This window comes from Microtus ochrogaster, linkage group LG10, assembly GCF_000317375.1.
Source record: "Microtus ochrogaster isolate Prairie Vole_2 linkage group LG10, MicOch1.0, whole genome shotgun sequence".
NCBI lineage: Eukaryota > Metazoa > Chordata > Mammalia > Rodentia > Cricetidae > Microtus > Microtus ochrogaster.
This window is the reverse complement of record NC_022035.1, coordinates 16,134,060-16,152,403: the sequence shown is the minus strand read 5'-3', so window position 1 is coordinate 16,152,403 and position 18,344 is coordinate 16,134,060. Positions and strand designations below refer to the sequence as shown.

The 18,344-nt window shown below is 39.9% G+C and overlaps 1 protein-coding gene across 3 annotated transcripts in view; it reads left to right on the top strand.

Moving 5' to 3' along the window:
• Window positions 1–17,953, top strand: part of Tspan12 (tetraspanin 12) — a 78,793-nt gene extending 60,840 nt beyond the window's left edge. For all 3 annotated transcript variants that reach the window (XM_013352462.2, XM_026787551.1, XM_026787550.1), the window contains one exon: window positions 15,971–17,953. In XM_013352462.2, the coding sequence (XP_013207916.1) occupies window positions 15,971–16,276 (306 nt within the window). In that variant the 3' untranslated portion in view covers window positions 16,277–17,953. The remainder of the gene's footprint in view (window positions 1–15,970) is intronic.
• The last annotated feature ends 391 nt before the right edge of the window (window positions 17,954–18,344 follow it).

Genomic DNA, 18,344 nt, shown 5'->3' with positions numbered 1-18,344 from the left:
CAGTAGGATCAGAAACCCATTGCCATTGTTCTTGAGTTCTCAGTAGTCCTCATTGTCCGCTATGTTCAGAGAGTCCAGTTTTATCCCAGGCTTTTCCAGACCCAGGCCAGCTGGCCTTGGTGAGTTCCCAGTAGAACATCCAATGGAATTCTTGCTGATGGCAGACCAATGCGATCAGACTTTCATAAGGGGGTAGGGGGTGAAGGATGAGATATGAAGAATGGAGGAACTCTATGAACAGAAGAATTCTTGCTAAAATCGGGGCATACAGGCAGGCATGGAGTAGTGGGAAAGAGCTAAGAATAACCTAGAATTTGGTCATCGGTGCTGTCTGAAGTCTTCTTATCTCATTTAGAATACTGGATGATATGTGGGTTGATTATAATGATTTCCTGCAGTTCATCATCACTGAGTTGCTGTGTGGTTCTGTTCTGTTCATGCTGATCTCTTTTGTATTCTTCTGAACTTGAAGGATAATTATTACACCGTTTCTTTTTTTGTTTTTTTTGTTTGTTTGTTTTCCTGAGCACTGTCCCTACCCTCCCTTCTGTTCGTTAACAACCCTCTCTTGTTAACATTGTCGGCCAATTCTAATGATCAGTATTTTTCTGTGTATGGAAACACTTTTTTCAGACATGACATCCTGTTCTAATTTTTCCTCATTTCTGAGCTGAGATAGAAATACAGGGTCTAGAAAATGAAGTAAGATTCATATCCTCTTGAATGAGGGCACAAAAGGGAGCTGGTATGGACTAGACGATCCTTAGTTGCCATTGTCTTTGTACTCCAGTTGTGCAGTGGGGGAAACACATGGCGATGGTGGTATTTCGTGGGTCTTTCAGTCTAAAGGGTAAGTAGGTGTTATCCATGTGAAGAAAGCATTTGATTGGCAAGTGGCAGAAGAGGCCTTTTCCAGCCAAGTCCTGGTACACAGTTAGAACTGACAGCACGCGAAGAGAATGGGCTGTCAGCGTGGTGCACAGAGCAGCGGCTGTTATGAAGTGCCTCGTAAGTTTTGCTAACACACAGATCTTATACTCAAGTCTGTAATTGCCTAGTCAAAAGGCAAGCATGCTCACAAATTTAAGGCATTCTCATGAAAGGGAAACTTAGGACAAAGTAGTCGTGGGATACTGATTTATTAATAATGAATCTCCACTGCCAGATAAACACACAGAGAGCCCCCCTGCCCAGATGGGAAACGGTAGGCAGCTTTTCAGGCTCAGTGGTTATTTAGATGGAATTTCCCCAAGAAGTTTCTTTCTCAGGGTTCTTTATATAAGCTCAGATATCTTCTATCCTGCTTTTCTTCTGACTTCATTATCTCTCTCTAAACTGTCAGCAGGATCAGGTTGACTCTGGCTTGGGGTGTTGCCTGTTTTATCAAAGCCCCTTGCAGGACCAGTTTGGGTTGTTTGTGGCTGGTGGGGCCCAGGGAAGGGCTTTTATCTGCAGGCTTCACTTGATCTAATCTGGCCTGGAAATGCTCTGGCAGTTTTGCTGCAGGTATACAAATGCATTGTTCTTTTCTTTCGCTGTCTTTCTTGACAGAGTTCAATGGGGAGTTTCCTGTTCCTTCTTTACTGTTCAAAAAGACCACTTTCCTCCTCTGCTTTATTAGTAGAGACTAACAATGTTTGCCTGCAGACTGTAGTGCCATCAAAAGCCTTTATTGTATTTTGGCCCCCCAAAAGTATGTTACATAGCAATAGCTTTAGATTGTCCTTAAAAATCATAACGCTAGTGTTGTAAAGAAGGGGAAGAGGCAGGCAATTAAGGTGAAGGTCAGGCCTTGAGGCAGGAAAATTAGGTAGGAGATTGGTGGATAATTCGTGTGATTACAAGGGCTAGGATTCAGTGTAAGGCACTGAAAATGAACTGGAGCAAACAATTGTGAAAGGCACTTCAAATCAAAAGCAGAAAGGATAGGTACAGACTGGGGGTCACAGCAGCGAAGCAGCAAGCCTGCTGGCTTTGATTTGGATCCTGGAGAGAGGAACCCTGTACTGAGGGGGTGAGGTGATTAGGTTCTATCAGTCCCATTGTTGAAATGCTGCATTGAAAGCCGTGGTGAGGTACAGGTTGATGCAGAAACTCAGGAGACAATCAGGAGCTCAGGAGGCAGAACTCAGTTAGAGATGTGGATTTTGTGGGTGTCAATTTAAAAAAAAAGACTGCTTCAATAGCTTGGATGAGGTAGGAGTTGGTTTCTCTTTCCTGGAGAAGCCTGCTGCTTTGGGCTGCCAGACAGCTTTGTGGTCAAGTTTGTTCATGGGCCAGTTGTGATGTAACCTTGCCGTCTTAGGTTTCTGTCTTTCAGAGTTACTCCTACTTTCTTCAAGGGCCCTGAGCAGAAGGAAAGGATGCAAAATGGGATCATAGCCTATTCCAGAAAAGCCTGGGTGCATTTGTGGATTGGTTGCCCTTAGCCAAGGGTTGCGAAGTACAATACTGTTTCCTCAGCCAAGCAAAGGGTCAGGGCCGACACTGCTATAACGCAGCTTAACACTTACTCAAGGGAACTTTTACACAAGAAGTTACCCTAAGCAAGGAAAACCCAAACTCCTAGAGAAGACTGCTGCCTGAAATCTAATGAATGAAGAGTGGAGTAGTGGAGAAACATGTCCACAGAGGGATATGAGCTAGTGATGATCAGCCAGGAAGGGAGGATGTTAGCAAGACCATTTCAGATTCATTCCTCTGTCTCTTTCTCATATTCCCTGGCACCTCAGTGTGCAGCTGGACACCCTTCACTGGCTTTCTGATGTGGCATTCCCCTCTGTATGCTGTGAATACCATTGGTTAATAAAGGACTGCTTTGAGTTGTAGCAGGGCAGAATATAGCTAGGCAGGGAAAACTAAATGGAATGCTGGGAGAAAGGAGGCTGGATCAGAGAGAAGCCATGTAGTTCGCAGGAGACAGATGCTGGGAACTTTACTTGGTAGACCACATGGCGATACACAGATTAATGGAGATGGATTAAATTAATGTGTAAGAGTTAGTCAATAAGAAGCTAGAGCTAATGGGCCAAGCAGTGATTTGACTAATATAGTTCCTGTGTGATTATTTTGATTCTGGACGGTTGGGATGACCAAGCTGCCTGCTGCTACAGATTTCCACAGGGAGGAGATTAGAAAAGAAGTTCTTAGGTTTTATGGCTTGCTTCAGAGGACCAGAAGTCTAGTATCTCGCTGTACCTCACCTTGAGGGAAAGAAAGAGGGCAGGGGGCAGGAACTAGGAGAGAAGAAGTTCATGAGACCTTGTTTCTGCAGCGCCTTTTCATGTTCAGCCTAAAAACCCATTGCTGCCTTTAGGGTAGGGGTAGGCAAATCCTGACGGACACACTGAGTTGTATTTATTTATTTATTTATTTATTTATTTATTTATTTATTTATTTATTAAAGATTTCTGCCTTCTCCCCGCCACCGCCTCCCATTTCCCTCAATCAGGGTTCCCTGACCTGTGGGAAGTCCAAGGACCACCCACCTCCATCCAGGTCTAGTAAGGTGAGCATCCAAACTGCCTAGGCTCCCCCAAAGCCAGTACGTGCAGTAGGATCAAAAACCCATTGCCATTGTTCTTGAGTTCTCAGTAGTCCTCATTGTCTGCTATGTTCAGCAAGTCGGGTTTTATCCCATACTTTTTCAGACCCAGGCCAGCTGGCCTTGATGGGTTCCTGATAGAACATCCCCATTGTCTCAGTGTGTGGGTGCACCCCTCGCGGTCCTGAGTTTCTTGCTCCTGCTCTTTCTCCTTCTGCTCCTGATTTGGACCTTGAGATTTCAGTCCGGTGCTCCAATGTGGGTCTCTGTCTCTGTCTCCTTTCACCACCTGATGAAGGTTAATATTCAGGAGGATGCCTATATGTTTTTCAAATAGACAAGCTTCCATGATGTTCGGAGTGAGGAAGTTTCAGCCATCGCCTCTTTAAAGCCCTAAGACTTTTCTCTCAGTATTATCAGCATTTTGTGGAAAAGCAGCCCAGGAAGAGACCAGCTGATTTGGTCTCAGGCTGTCATGCTACAAGTGACCAAACTTGAGTCTGCTTGCTCCAGGAGTCCAAGCTTAGATTTCTCAGGTGTTGAATGCATGACTAAGACAAAGTTGAATTTGTTAGAACTCCTCAGATTTCTTGTATGTTAGATAAGACACGAACAGTTCAAAGATAAACAGAGATCCTCCGTACACCACTTGGCATGAAAAAAAAACACCACATCAGTACATAGCGGTAGCTAATGATGCCAGTAACAGCAATGTATTAATGGGTTTATTGAATCAAATAGAAAAGGTAGTGATCTGCAATTAGGTTTTCAGCTCGCTGTGTCGCCCTCATTTTGCTCATCCTAAGAGAAAACTCTGCACCTCTGGCTATGTGATTTTGTGCTGACTGAACGTGGAGTTTCTACGTTACAGATTTTGATGTGCTGCAGTTTTCCCTTTTCCCCCTTCTGGTAGTTGAACAGCAAGGGTGGACAAATCACATTAGGTGGGGAATGCACATAAATCTTAGCATGAGGCAGGCATGGGCCCTCCTCTGCTGTGAAAAGCTGGGTGTGCCCGCTGAGTTGTTAGACTCTGGTCTCTTTATATGCAGTTTTGGTTAAACAGTGAAATGTGCAGCAAGAGCTATTTTTTACACTTGGTAATGTTGTTTGTATTCTTTCGACATTATGATGATTCATTATGATGATTCAGTGAGCTATGAGGACCCGCCATACATTCAAAAATAATAAAATAACTTCTTCATTATGTTTCTTGGGCCTGGATAAACTTTCCTCTGTAAAGGTCAGAAAGTTTTGGTTTAGTGCATGCTGTCCAGGTTTTTTCTTTGAAGAAGCATTTATTTCCCTTCTGAGTTTAAGATTATTAGTAAAGAATGTTTGACCAACCTGTTAAATACCTATGAACTCATGAACTGTTATCATTCAGCTCTTGGATTTTTTTTAAAAAAGCTGAAGATTATATTTTTATACTGATATTTACCACAGTCATTTCAAACTTGAGAGACATGCTTATCATCAGAAATCAATTACAAAAATATCAATACTGCTATGCATATATTGGCACCTAGATCTTATTTATACTTTATCTTCATAACCCTTTCAAGGCCTACCTGGCTTTCTGAGGTGGCCTGAGAATATGGAGTACTGAAAAGCCACGGGTGATCTTCCAGTTTTAGAAATCATTTTGTAGATAGATCAGAGAATAATTTCAAGTGTATAATTTCCTCAAATGAAATGAGGAATCCTGACGTGCCTTCTAATAGATGGCAGGAAATGCAGAGATTCATGTGTTCCCCACCTCTCATAAATGTAGCTTTGTTATTTATGGCTAATAGTTGACCAGAATTTTAATACTGCAGCAAGGAAAGTAGGTGAGCCAAGAAGACTTATTCATACCTTTGAATTATCTGAGGTTATTAGTGTAGGACTCACACGGCTCTATTTAAGATGAAAACGTATTCAAGTAATGTCAACTCAGAATTTTTTAACTGCAAATAATCAAATAAATGAAATTCAGTTCTTTCCTATGGTGAGAAAAATGAAACCCATCTTTGTCTACCATTTGTATTCCTTGCTCGAAAGAAGTTTGGGTTTATCATTATACATCTATGAACAGGGACAGACCCTGCAAGCGAATACCCCAATTGTTTTGTCTAGACCTAGTGTCCTGCTTTTCAACAATTCAGTTTTCCACTGGAAAACTAATTGGTCTTTCAGTGACTCCAAATAAGTTCAGGGTTGTGTTACGATTTAATTACTCCTAGAGGAGTGGTGCAAAACCAAAACTGAATGCTGGAGTTATTTCTGTGACAAATTTAGAGAGGAAAAAAAGGAAAGAAAAATGGCTGCACATTGAGGAATGTTGGCTTGGAAAGTTAATCTGTACATCTAATTTTAAGAGCTTCTGGAAATGATTCACTGATGTTCAGCATAATGTTTATTATCCTGCAAGATAAAAAAGATTGTTCTGAGTCATCAGAGACGTGTTAAATTGTGTGCACCTTGGAGAAATCTGTGCTGTTATTTATATGTTCATACCTTGTACCTTTTATTAAATAAAGGATCTAATACAGAGTATAAGATGCAGTGTATTAATAATAGTGAAATATAAATAGAATTGAAAAGTCAAGGTGAAGGAAGAGGGGAAAACAAGCAGACATGCTCACCAGTTGCTTGCTGTCCTTGAGCGTCCTGCTGCCTCTGAGCTTCCTGACAGACCCTGATTATGCTTTTCTGCATAATCGGGATGCTGGGAGAGTTAATACTCTACGTTCTCAAAGGCAGGACAATTCTGAAGTACTATTTCACAAGTGGGATTTTATGTGTACAGCTTATAATGTGTCTAGAAAAGTATCTTCAAGATTATTTTAACCAGTTTAGAGATGTATTTTCCTCCGTATAATTCAAAACCTCTCAGCAAAATACCTTAGTGGGATGTAATACATAGAAGCCCAGGTTAGGATATTGCACATTGGCAGAATTTGCTAATCTAGTTTGCTGGTACATAGAGATTCCACTTCATTGTGTTTCATTGGAATACTCCATGGGTAATATTTCTAAGAAGCTTTTGATAAAGAAAATGAAATATAATCTTATATGGGGCAAGCTTCAGGGACTAAAATTGTGTAATGTTTGAAGGGTGAACACAACGAAGTGATAAGGTAGACACGCTGATGGAAAAGTAAAAGATTCCAGTAGGATCTCTTCTCTGGGTAAATTATGTTCTCACCGCAGAGAGGACATCAAGCTTTTTCATGGCCTCCTGGTGTAGAAGGAAATATACCCTGTCTCATGGCACAAAAATACAAACTCATGTTAGACATTCTGAGTGAACAAAAAGGTTATTTCTCACCTGGATGCAAACTCACTCATAATAGCCTTGCTTTTCTTAAAATTTTATGGCATTTTCTAGGTTTTTTCTAAGTTAAGAAGTTTTATCATTTTCAATGTAACACTGACAAACTGAGCATAATCCAGAAAAAGATAACTAAGGGACCTGGCAGTGATAGCATACAGCTTTAATCATAGCACTTGGGAGAGGGAGGAAGAGGCAGGAGGATCTCTGTGAGTTTGAGGCCAGCCTGGTCTACTGAGTAAGTTCCAGAACAGCCAGGGCTACACAGAGAAACCTTGTCTTGAAAAATCAACCAACCAACCAAACAAACAAACAAATACCACCTTCCCCACAACCAATAACAATAACAAAAACCTCAACTGATTACTAGGAGCTAGGGATGTGTGTTTGGAACTCTAGAAGGAACTAGGTGTATGCATTAAGGGTTAAAGCGAAGCAACATTGACCCTGTTGTATGGAAAAGGATGGACTGAGCACAGAATCAGGACCAACTCACACTGTTAGAAAGACACTTCCGGTGCAGAAGTGACAGGTGAGAGCTAGGTGTGTGGGGTGCTTAGCTCAGTCAGAAGAGCGCGTATGAAGCATGCAGGAATCCTTGGATTTGGTCCCCAGCATCACATAAATCAAGTGTGGTGCACACAGCTCTAATTTTAGGAAGTAGAAGCCATTCTCAGCTACATTGTGAATTAATTTGAGGCTAGTCTGGCATGTCTGAGACGCGGTCAGAAGAAGGAGCAGTGTGGATAAGATTCACTCATGAGACGGGGAATCTTGTTGGATGTGCGTCTTCATGATTCCCTTAAAGCTTTTTTTTCTGCTATGCATGTGGGCCTTTCTTCTTTCCTTGCATATCCTGTAATTATTTTTCTTTCCTTCTTACCTCCATCCCTTCCCTCCATCCTTCCTACCTTCATTTTCCTTCTCTTTCCATGTATCTTTCCTTTTTCCTTTCTTTCCATCCTTCCAACTGGACATTTTGGTTAATTTAAAAAGTCCTCCACCCTGTGCATTAAATGTTTAAAGTTTCTTGTGGTTGCTTGTTAACCTATTGAGTTTTTGACACTAATTTTGTAAGGTCTGTGTTATTATATATACATACATATATATGTATATATATATACATATATATATATATTTGTTATGAATGGCCTTTGAAGTCCCTGCTCAGATAGGTTGGTGTCAGTTAATGAATAAACAGAGATTTCCTGAGGTGATTAGATTCAACAAGTCTCCTAGCCTTACTTACCCCTAGCCAGTAAGCATCTTAGTCTCAAAGACTCACAGACTCTCAAGGTCACTGAGAAGTGAGATCTTAGGGCCTTCTAAGGTCTTTATCAAGTTCAAGTCCAACCTTGGGCATGTGTGTAACTGTTCAGATCGTAGAAGGTAGACAGATGTTCTTCCAAACACACTATGGACTCATCATTCTCCAGCTGTGAGATCTCTTAAGCATTTGTTTGGTCCTCCCCCCAAAATGTACAAATGTCAACCAACCCGTCTTATCAGACCACCATGGTTTAAAGTTAGAATTCAACAACAATGCTACCCCCAGAAAGCCTACAAACTCATGGAAACTGAACAGTCAACTTCTGAACCACACCTGGATCAAGGAAGAAATAAAGAAAGAAATCAAAGTCTTCCTTGAATTCAATGAAAATAAAGAAACAACCTATTCAAACTTACGGGACACTATGAAAGCAGTCCTGAGAGGAAAGTTCATAGCACTAAGTGCCCACTTAAAGAAAACAGAGAAAGCACACATTGGAGACTTAACAGCCCACCTGAAAGCTCTAGAAAAAAAAAAGAAGCAGACTCACCTAGGAGGAGTAGAAGACTGGAAATAATCAAACTGAGGGCAGAAATCAACAAAATAGAAACACAGAAAACAATCCAAAGAATCAAGGAATTAGACTTTTAAAAGGCATCTCCATCCTGCTCTCTTGTGCCCAGCATCCACCATGGTTGTAGACTGCTGGCTTTCAAGACCATTGCAGAGTTAAGAAGACAGATAGAACAAGGGACAGCCAAATGCCACAAAGCTTTTTTCTCTTCTTGAAAACCCGGTACTTTCTGGAATAAATGCTGCTCACATTGCTGCAAACCTCTGGCTAATTCCTAGAGCTCTGAAACAGCCGAAGCTGACTGGTTCTTCTCGGCTGTCATTGCTTGTGTGGAAGACACTATTCAGATGTCTTACTGGGCCACTTTGCTGATGTTACTAATTTTCAGCCATGCTTTCAAAAACACAGAAAGGAAACCTACTGACTCCCAAGATCCACCTCACTCTAGAACAGTATATGTCACTCATGTATCTCCTTCCCAGGGAATCCTGGATAATACAATTTACTGTGCCCTTTAAAGGCTAGATTTGATGTTGAAAAATATCAATACTGACTTTCCAAAACTTGCCAAAATATGAAGCCAATGGATTGTACCTGAGCAGCTTCTGTTATGCTTTACCTGCATATTTGAAAAGAAATATTACCTCTCCGATGAGCTTTCTGCCTAAAATGAATTATTTTAAAGGGAAGAGAGACTTGACACAAAAAGGAAAAGTATATAGGCAAAATTTAAGTTTCAGAGACTATTGAAGGAGTAAAAATGAAGTAATTGATGTAATGCATTTTAAAGGATTGAGCCACCAGCATGGATATTTTCCAAATGCTTTGCTTTTTAATGCATCATTAACTGTAGTCACTGTGCTGCACAATAGAGCTTTTGAACTCACTTTTTCCATTTAATTGAAAATTCAGATCCTTCAATGGTTCACCTTTCATTCTAAAGCTTACTATTAACTAAATATTAGAAGGCCCATACTAATTTTTCCTGTGCATTGAAGACTCCTATTTAAACCCCAATACATGAAACAGGGACAAAGATCAGCCCCCATCACCCAAGTCTGTTTTCTGTTCATTTCCTAAGAAACTGATAGAATATGACACATATTTTTTCAGCAATAAAGAGAGGTATCTATCTATATTAACTTTCCATGTGTCTAAAACTTTTGAATTTAAATGGTTTTGAAGAACTGTTTCTAAATTATATAAACTTTTGTCCATCTGACCAGGAAGCCAGGTAGACATTTTGGGTAGTGATTTTACTTTTTTGAAAAATATTGAAGAGCACTTTGGCTTTTACAGGCAGGGGTTAAGAAATCAGTTCAGGATTGTTTTGGCTATCCTGAGTTTTACTTTTTCAATATGAAGTTGAGTATTATTCTTTTGAGGTCTGTGAAGAAATATTTGGGATTTTGATGGGCATTACATTGAATCTGTAGATTGCTTTTGGTAAGATTGCCATTTTTCTATGTTAATTCTACTTACCTAGGAGCATGGGAGATCTTTCCATTTTCTGGTGGCTTATTCAATTTCTTTCTTCAAAGATTTAAAGTTCTTGTCATACAGCTCTTACCACAAGATATTTTATGCTATTTGTGGTTATTGTGAAGGGTGATATTTTTCTGATTTCTTCCTCAGCCCATTTATCATCTGTGTAAAGAAGGGCTACTGATTTTTTTGTGGATGTAGCTAACTTTCTTGGGTTGGAATTTTCCTTCTAGTACTCTGAGTAAGGCTGGGTTTGTGCCTAGGTATTGGTTAAATCTGGTTCCATCATGGAATATCTTGTTTGTCTATGGTTATTGCTAGTATTACTGGGTATAGAAGTCTGGGCTGTCATCCATGGTCTCTTAATGTCTGGATAAAGCTTGACCAGGACCTTCCAGCTTTCATTGTTTTCATTGAGAAATCAGGTGTAATTCTGGTAATTCTGCCTTTATTTGTTTTTTGGCCATTTTCCTTTGCATCTCTTAATATTCTTCTTTATTTTGTATGTTTAATGTTTTGATTATTATGTGGTTGAGAGGTCTTCCTTTCTTTCTTTCTTTCTTTCTTTCTTTCTTTCTTTCTTTCTTTCTTTCTTTCTTTCTTTCTTTCTTTCTTTCTTTTGATCCAATCTATTTGGTGTTCTATAAGCTTCTTGTATCCTCCTATGCATATCTTTCTTTAGGTTGGGGAAGGTTTTTTTTTTCTATGATTTTGTTGAATCTATTTTCTGTGCTTTTTGGTTGGACTTCTTTTCCTTCTTCTATTACTTTTATTTGGTCTTTTTATGGTATCCCATATTTCCTGGACATTTTGTGTAAAGTTTTTGTTAGAGTTACTGTTTTCTTTGACCAACAAGTCTATTTCCTCTATTGTATTCTCAGAACTTGAGATTCTCTCTTCCATCTATTGTATTATGTTGTTTATACTTGCATTTGTGGTTCCTGATCATTTTCTCATAATTTCCATTTCTATAATTCCCTCAGATTGTGTTCTCTTTATTGTCTCCATTTCAGTTTTCAAGTCTTAAATGGTTTCCTTCATCTGATTTCTTTTTCTTGATTTTCTTCATGGGATTTGTTGATTTCTTCCAATTTTTTTATTTGTCTTTTCCTCCATTTCTTTGAGGGAATTTTAAATTTCCTCTTTAAGGGCCTCAAATATTCTCCTAACCTCATTTTTAGGTCGTTTTCTTCTGCTTTATCTATTTGAGTGTTCAGGTCTTGATTTTGGAGGGCCACTAGTTTTGTTGGTGTCATATTGCTTTTTTTTTTGTGTTGAGTGTGTTCTTACCTTGTCTACCCATTGCTTCCTCTGATTGGTGTAGTTGGGGTTGTGATTCTGGTGATCAATCTTCCAAGTGTCAGTGGGTCTAAGACTCAGATGGCTATTCACCATGGTACAGTCAGGCAGTCACCCCAGAGGTCACTCAGTGTTCGCAGAGATCACTCAGCACTCCTAGGGGTCACTCTGCAATCCCTGGGGTCATTTGGCCTTGCTTCCATGGAGGTTGCTTATTTGGGGCTGCTTCCACTGAGATGCTGCCTTTAGCTTGCTCCAGCAGAGGTCACTGTCTCAGGCCTGCTCCCTTTGTGGTGGCTCCCCTGTATCTGCCCTTATGAAGGTCATTGCCTTGGCCTGCTCCAGAGGAAGTCACTGGCTCAAGCTGCTCCTGTGGAGGTGGCTGTTGCTGCTTCAGGCCTGCCTAGGCTGAGGTAGCTGGCTCAGGCCTGTTCCCACAGATATCCCTGTCTTGGGCCTGCTCCTGCGGAGGTTCCTGGCTTGGGTCTGGTCCCGCAGAGGTCTCTGGCTTCGGTGTGCTTCCTCGGAGGTCCCTGACTTGTTGCTTGTCTGCAGAGGTCTCTGGCTCAGCTCTGCTCCTTCAGCAGTAACGGCCTTGTATCTGCTCCTTTGGAGGTTGTTGTCTCAGGCCTGCTCTGACTGAGGTCGCTGGCTCAGTTCTGTTCCCACAGATGTCCCTGATTCACGCCCAGTCACACAGAGGTCTCTAAGATATCAATATTTGTTAGGGGACATAATGCTATGTTTTGGTATTTTCATAATCTTGTAAAATGTTGTCATTTACTTTCTGATGGCCATCAAACTTTTCATCTGCATGTAGTTGAGTTTTCTAATCTATAGCCCAACACAGAGCTCAAAATTAGTACCCCCTTTGCTCTAGCTGTGTTCTAGACACAATTCTGAGGGTTTTTTTTTTCATTAACCCTCCCAAAATCCAAACAAGTGATTCCTATTATTTGTTTCAAGGTAAGAATACTGAATGGCACAACATTGTTCCACATAAAGGTTATACATGATTATTTTAAAGTTGATTAGACTCTGGTAGAATACCTTAGTAGAACAGTTTAAAATAGTGTTGAACCTTTTAAACTGTTTTGATGATGTGTAGCTTCGTTTTCTACACGTTATTTGTACATGTCAGTGAGTGTGTTCATCTCTCTTGCTATGATAAGAAAGTCAGAGAGATACATGACTACAAGTTGATGTTAAATGTTGTAAATCCTTAAGCACTTTAAATTTATTTTTGCTAAGATGGATGGCCCTTTGGCTTTTTTTAAAAAAGTTTTTATTACCAGGAAAAGGCAGTTATTGCAAAGTGTCTGGCGACTTTTATGGGATTTCTTATTGCTTTGAAGTAATGCTTTATTGGAGTGAAATTACCAACTAGTACTTTTGCAAATGGAAGAACTTCCTTCCGATAAGATATGAGAATGATAACCAATTCCATGTCTAGTTCTCATAGACACATGAATTCTTGGACTGTGGTAAAGAATACAGGGAGGCCGGAATTTAAATATTTGTGAATTTCCTTTTGTTCAAGTGGCTGTCTTTATAAGGGTAAACACTACGTCACTTTTACTGGAAACCAAAAGCTTTCAAGGGTTTTAAGATGTATCCTTAAAATGATATCTCAGCTAGTCACCTTAATTTAAAATTAAATTCCCTTTAGCAGAGTGAATTACTTCTGAGCTGTGTTGACACCGGTCCCTGGAGACAAGGCACTGGTTTCTCAAGAAGATGACAATGCAGTTCTTAGTCACAGTACTGTTTCTTTGTTTTACTCTATTGTTCTATTTCATGATTTTTCTTTCTTCTACTTTTATTCATGCATAAGTACTGGGCTTACATCATTCCCACCCCACATCTACCTTCTTTCAACTCTTCTTCCCATTCCCCTCTTAACTTTATAGCTTCATATTTAATTATTATTGTTATATAACAATATATCTATGAATATAACACAATAGGTCCATTTAGTATTGCCCAACCTTACCTGTGGTTAGGCCTGACCATTTTGGATTAGAGAACCTATCAGAGCCTGTCTCTGGAGAATACAGATTCTCTCTTTCTTAGAAGCTATTAATTGCTGATAGATCTTCATCTAAGAGTAGGGCTTTGTGAGCTTTCTTCCATCGGGATGTCAACTGATGCTGTTATTGTGCAGGTCTTTTAAGACACCATTTTGTTGAGATTTCATGGGCGCAGCTCCCTGTAATATGTAGATGACAAATACCTTGTAGCTGATGTTCTAGCCCTCTGAACCTATCTACCCCCTCTTCCAAGGTGTTTTCTGTGCCTTAGCTGTAGGGCTTGTGTTGTAGACTCATCAGTTGGGAATGAGCACTCTACAGTTATCTGCATTGTGACCAGTTGTCGATTTCTGTAATGGCTTCATGTTGCTGCAAAAAGAGCCTTTGGCTTGGGATGAGAGCAAGCGAGGTCATGGGTCCTAGAGAACCTACGGTTGTCATGTTCTTAACCCAATATAATCCCCAGGTGCTTTCTAAATACCTATCCTTAGAGTGGAAGAGCTAAAACTGCTACTTCTGTTTACCCTCCCCTTTCCTTTAGAATTCTTTCCAATTATATGATGCAGCTTCTTGTTAAGTTGTTTTCATAAAACTAGACACCATGAGATTTCAGTCCGGTGCTCCACTGTGGGTCTCCGTCTCTGTCTCCTTTCATCACCTGATGAAGGTTAATATTCAGGAGTATGCATATATGTTTGTCTTTGGATTCACCTTCTTATTTAGCTTCTCTAGGATTGCGAATTATAGGCTCAATGTCCTTTATTTATGGCTAGAAACCAAATATGAGTGAGTACATCCATGTTCCTCTTTTTGGGTCTGGCTTACCTCAGTCAGGATAGTGTTTTCTGTTTCCATCCATTTGTATGCAAAATTCAAGAAGTCCTTGCTTTTTACTGCTGAGTAATACTCTAATATATATATTCCATACTTTCTTCATCCATTCTTCCATTGAAGGGCATCTAGGTTGTTTCCAGGTTCTGGCTATAATACTCTAGTCCTTCACACATATACCATAGCTTCTTAACTGTGATTCTCGATCTCACATGGACTGTTATAAAAATTTTGGCAACATTGAATGGTTTCTGAACATGAAATGACCACAGGTTAATTCAAAACCAACTCTGTAATGAATTCACGGTCCTTCTAACAGTGTTTGTCCATGTCATATCACGAGTCATAGGAGCTTTGGTATCAGGCACACTTGTGTACTTTGTACTGTGCTTGTGTTTGCTCATTCCATACAGTTCCAAAGGCATGGCCTAAAACAGGGCCGCTCAGGCATGTGACTATCATATACTACAAGCTGCATTGCTTTTAACTGTATAATCAAAGTTGCATGCTTTTATAGAAACAAACGATTAACCATGAAAAATGCGATTTTCCTATCACTGTTCTTCACCATGTAAAAATTATATCTTTGGACTCTACTGTATAAGAATTTGGTCTTTAAAATTATTTTTAGTGACTGGTTTTAGTTTATTGAAAATTGTTAAATAAGTGTTGACTTGGGATTAAAATAGAATTTCCAACAGTTTCTGCAATGATCCTACGCATACTCCTGCCACTATGAGTTTTATTCAAAGCAGTATTCTTGGCATTGAAAATTAAATAAAAACATTGATCAATTCAGAAATACATGGTGAAGGATAAAGTACTACAATCTGAAATGTTTAACCAAGATTCAGTTCTTCATGTTAAAAGTAACAAACACACCCATTTTATATTATGCAAATTTTTCTTTAGCCTTTCATAAATGGTAAATTTATATGCATAGTAAGTTTTAAAAACATTTATTTATTTGTGTGTCTGTCTGTGTACTCCCAAGAGTGTGTACAGGTGTACTAGCCTGTGCTTAACTACAAAAACCATCAAAGAGCATCTGGTGCTCTCTCTGCTGCTGTCTGCCGTTTACCCAGGGTCTCTTCCTGAACCTGGGGCTAAGTGGGAAACTCTATCAATCCTCCTTTCTCACTTCCTTGAACCTGGAGGTCCAGGCACTCACAGGACTTCTGACTTGTTTCATGGGTGCTTGGATCGAACTCTGGTCATAATTGTGAAACAAGTGCTCTTAACAGCTGAGTTCCCTCTCCAGTCCTAAAGAACTATTTTAAAATACATTCCTTTATTATTTATTATCAGCAAATTATAGCTATTTTATAAACCTATGTACCCAAGATTTTATTAAAATTCTCAAGTGAAAAGCAGTTACCATTATAAAAAAGTTAATAAGTCCTGTTCTAGACACTGGGTTTTATTTAAGTCGATGTGGAAAACAAAAGAAGACTGATCAGAATTAGTTAAGGGGGCTTTGCAAGGTGCACACCACTCTCTATGGGTTGAGGGCCACTAACTTAAAATTCATTAACTAACTGGTTCACATTTTTTAAAATCACTACTTTTGACAGTTTAACAACAGACAACATGAAGCTGATTATGCTATTTCTTTTTACAGGGCTGTGGAAAGAAAATGTATTCCTTTTTGAGAGGAACCAAACAATTGCAAGTGCTAAGGTTTCTGGGGATCTCCATTGGTGTGACGCAGATCCTGGCCATGATTCTCACCATTACTCTACTCTGGGCCCTATATTATGATCGAAGGGAGCCCGGGACAGACCAGATGCTGTCTCTGAAGAACGAGGCTTCCCAGCACCTACCATGCCACTCTGTGGAACTGTTAAAGCCAAGCCTTCCCAGGATCTTTGAGCACGCGTCCGTGGCCAGCAGCTTCAGCACACACTTCGAGATGGAGGAACTATGAGGAATGCCATAGAAGGAAGTCACGAAGTTGTGGCACTAGTGAGTCCCGGGTCCACAGTTACCTGTTTCAAAAATTTTCAAACACAGGGATATTCTTCAAAAGAATGTCTAAGCACGTAATTTCTGCTCTTTCAAACAAAGAAACGGTTGCATCAGGCTTTAGACTGTCAGCCCCCCAGGTCAGAACACAGAGACTTATTAGTTATGAATGCTCGGCCTCATTATATACTTGTCTCACTAGCTCTTATAATTTAATTTAAACTGTTTGACTCTTTCTCTTTCTTTCATTCTGTATGTCCTACTTTTCGTGCTTCTTCTGTGGCTGACTGGCCCTGGGCATCTCCTTCTCTCTTCTCTTCTCTCTCAAGACTAGATTCCTCGGTTTATTCCCTCTGCCCACCAGTCTCGCCTATCCCTCCTCTGCCCAGCTATTTGTTCTTCAGCTTTTTATTAGATCAATCAGGAGCCTGAGACAGACAAACCAACACATCTTTAATGGTTAAATAAATGGAGCACAAACCAATGTAACCCACCTTTACATGGTTAAAGTAGTCTAGAACAAAGGTTCCACATGTTAACACACAGACAGTAACTGATGCCCTTGGAAACCCCGAGGATAGCTTTAAGAATCACGGTGTGTGTTTTATTTTTTGTTTTTTTGAGCAAAATGATGTTTGGAGGTGGCACGGTTTGGCCAGCCAGCATTTCTGCAGGCAGCCGTGGACATGACCCATTCATGGTGGCACTGGGGCTGCTGTGAAGGGTACCTAACTTCCTCTGGCTAGCCTAGAAACTGTCAGCTGACTGCTAACATAGGAATTTAGACAGTACTAATGACCTTTATTACCTGATGATGTATTGCTTTGAGGATGATTCGGTTACATATAAAAACCTTTCAAGATTGGTGACTACCTAAATATGATTTTTGTTGGTTACTAAAATAATCTTATTAATAATACTTGTAAGAGCTAACACATTGTCTTAAACTTATCAGGGATATATATGTATATAAGTCTGTGCTGTGTCTGTATAATTCAGTAGATTTCAGTTCTTATAATGTTATGAATGGCAATATTTGAAAATGACAAATTTGCCTCATATAGCATCATTACTTTTTGGCTTTTCCACCATCAGAGCTTTTAAATTCTGTCTTGGGTCTGTATTACATTCGTAACTGTTAATTTAAGTCCTTAACCACTAATTTTGGAAATTACCAGTGTGATACATAAGAATCATTGTAACTCTGGCTGCAGGAAGGATTAACTACGGAGTTTACACATAGTTGATTCAGCAGAAATTCGGATGCTCTTTTCTCCCAAGTGGGGATTCTTCTTGGCAATAAACGCTTTGTCAAGGAGCTTATGTTTTCCTTTTGCAAAATAGAAGCAACAGTCTTGAAGTCGAGGTAATTTTACAGAGAAACAACATTATCTGCAGAGAGATGCTCATGGGACTCTCTGAACTAAGTGATAGATTAACTAGAGTGAATTTTTGCTTTTATTTCACCAATTAATACACCGTGGCAAATTACAAAGAATATAATTTTTTTTACAAAAGTAGAGGATATTTATTTGAAGTGGGAAAAGTGCATTTTACTGTATTTTGTGTATTGTGTATATTTCTTGGATTATGGAAAGAAAATTAACACAGGTGTCAATAAACATTTTCTAGAGCATGATGGTTTGTGCGTGTTTATTTCAAGACATGGTCTCACGATGTAGTGCTGTAATGTGTGCCCATTTTGATACAAAACGAGCACTTTTATCAGTGAAGAGATTAGCAAGGTGGAGCATGAGAATGGTAGGAGCGGGCATGGGGAGAGGCCTGCAGGATTGGAACTGATCCAGCCCACAGTCCCAGAACCATGCTTCTCAACATCCTCTGCCATTCCACCACCATCTTTAGGGACCCCTGAGGTAGAAGTTTCGGTTTAGGTTGAAGTGCACCCTTGAGGGAATACTTAAGTAGTCACCTAAAGATCAGCAACTGTGTAAAGAGGAACCACATAGCTGGATGAGGATGTCCTCACCTGAGAACACAGCTACAGGCCCTAGCCACAGTGAGCATGG